At 52.7% G+C, this 1,765-nt stretch overlaps 1 protein-coding gene across 3 annotated transcripts in view; it reads left to right on the top strand.

The window, feature by feature from the left end:
- Positions 1-1,765, top strand: part of LOC112076033 (BLOC-2 complex member HPS3) — a 24,946-nt gene that overhangs the window by 22,021 nt on the left and 1,160 nt on the right. For 2 of the 3 annotated variants that reach the window (XM_024142923.2, XM_024142925.2), the window contains exon 9: positions 34-135. The exons of the other annotated variant lie outside the window; for it this stretch is intronic. In XM_024142923.2, the coding sequence (XP_023998691.2) occupies positions 34-135 (102 nt within the window). The remainder of the gene's footprint in view (positions 1-33; positions 136-1,765) is intronic. 3 annotated transcript variants of the gene reach the window in all.

Here is a 1,765-nt window from a genome sequence, read left to right as displayed (position 1 = left end):
GTCCTTCAATTGTACCTGTAACTCTTATTGTAGAGAATACAAAGATCACACAACCCTTAGGGGGATTTTCCTAGCAGTAGGTATAGAGCCTTCCACCACGCCGGCTCTGGAGCGTTTTCTGGCTCACTCCTTCCTGTAAGTCTCCTGGCCCCTTGATGGTGTGTCCCTTTGTAGTCCACCTGGAATAAACCCCCAACCCTACTAAAACAACACCCTGTGTGTCTCGTCACTAACTGATGGACTAAACAGGACCTCGTATCAGTGTGATGATATCACCTACTGGACATAATATCATGTAGTGGTCCTATGTAGCTCAGTTGTTAGAGCGTGGCGGTTCGATTCCCGGGACCACCAGTATGTAAAATGTATGCAAGGATGACTCGAAGACGTGTTTGGATAAAAGTGTTGGGATATATTATGTGCGGTGAGCATTAACGTCTGAAAACCCAGTACACCTGGTTAGACTAAAGCATGATGGATCCAGAGATTGGAAGATTACATGACCAGTAGAGACCCCCCCGCATGACCAGTAGAGACCTATCTGGGTCTCACTGTCCTTTCTTACTGAGTCTTGCGGGGGGGTCTCCTACTGGTCTTAGCGGGGCGGTCTCTGAACTATGGTCCATCGCGGGGTGGGGGTCTCTACTGGTCGATGCGGGGGGGGGTCTCTACTGGTCATGCCGGGGGGGGCGTCTCTACTGGTCATGCGGGGTCTCTACTGGTCATGCTGGGTGGGGGGGGTCTGCTACTTGGTCCATGCTGGGGGGGGTCCTCTCTATGGTCATTGCGCGGGGGGGGGTCTCTCTACTGCCATGCGGGGGTCTCTACTGCGTCATGCGGGAGTCTTACTGGTTCATGCGGGGGAGTCTCTTACTGGTATGCGGGGGGTCCTCTACTTGGTCATGCGGGGGAGTTCTTCTACTGGTCAATGCGGGGGAGTCCCTTCTACCTGGTCATCGTGGGCGGTCTCTACTGGTTCATGCGGGGGAGTCGTCTACGGGGTTCATGCGGTGGCGAGTCTCTATGGCAGTGCGTGGGGACGGAGGTCTCTACTGTCATGCGGGGAGTCTCTACTGGTCATGCGGGGGGGTCTCTACTGGATCGGGGGGTCTTCTGATGGGGGGGGTCTAAGTCATAGAGTCTCTACTGGTCATGCCGGAGGGGTCTACATGTAGCGGCAGGACTCTGATGCGGGGAGTCTTCTCTGGTCACTGTGGGGAGCTCTCTACTGGTCATGCGCGGGAGTCTATATGGTCATGCGGGACGTCTCTACTGTCATGCGGGGCGGGTCTCTACTGCCGTCATTAATCTTGCCCAATCCTGGATCCATTCATGCTTTAGTCTAACCAGGATGACTGGGTTTTCAGACGTTAATGCTTCACAAGCCATAATATATCCCACACTTTTTACCAAACTAGTCTTCGAGTCATCCTTTGATACATTTCATCTTGTCCGGACTCGAACCGGCCACGGCTAAACCAACTGAGCTACAAGGACCACTACTGATTATTCATTTGTCAGTAGGTTATCATCACACTGATACGAGGTCCTGTTTAGTCCATCAGTTAGTGACCAGACCACACAGTTGCGTGTTGTTTTAGTAGGTTGGGGGTTTATTCCAGGTGGACTAACAGAGGAACACACCATCAAGGGGGCCAGGAGACTTACAGGAAGGATGAGCCAGAAAACGCTCCAGAGCCGGCGTGGTTGGAAGGCTCTATACCTACTGCTAGGAAAATCCCCCTAAGGTTTGATCTCTCCTCTT

This window comes from Salvelinus sp. IW2-2015, unplaced genomic scaffold (genome assembly GCF_002910315.2).
Source record: "Salvelinus sp. IW2-2015 unplaced genomic scaffold, ASM291031v2 Un_scaffold3525, whole genome shotgun sequence".
NCBI lineage: Eukaryota > Metazoa > Chordata > Actinopteri > Salmoniformes > Salmonidae > Salvelinus > Salvelinus sp. IW2-2015.
Note: the sequence above shows the minus strand (reverse complement) of the source record. Positions and strands in the feature narration are given on the sequence as shown.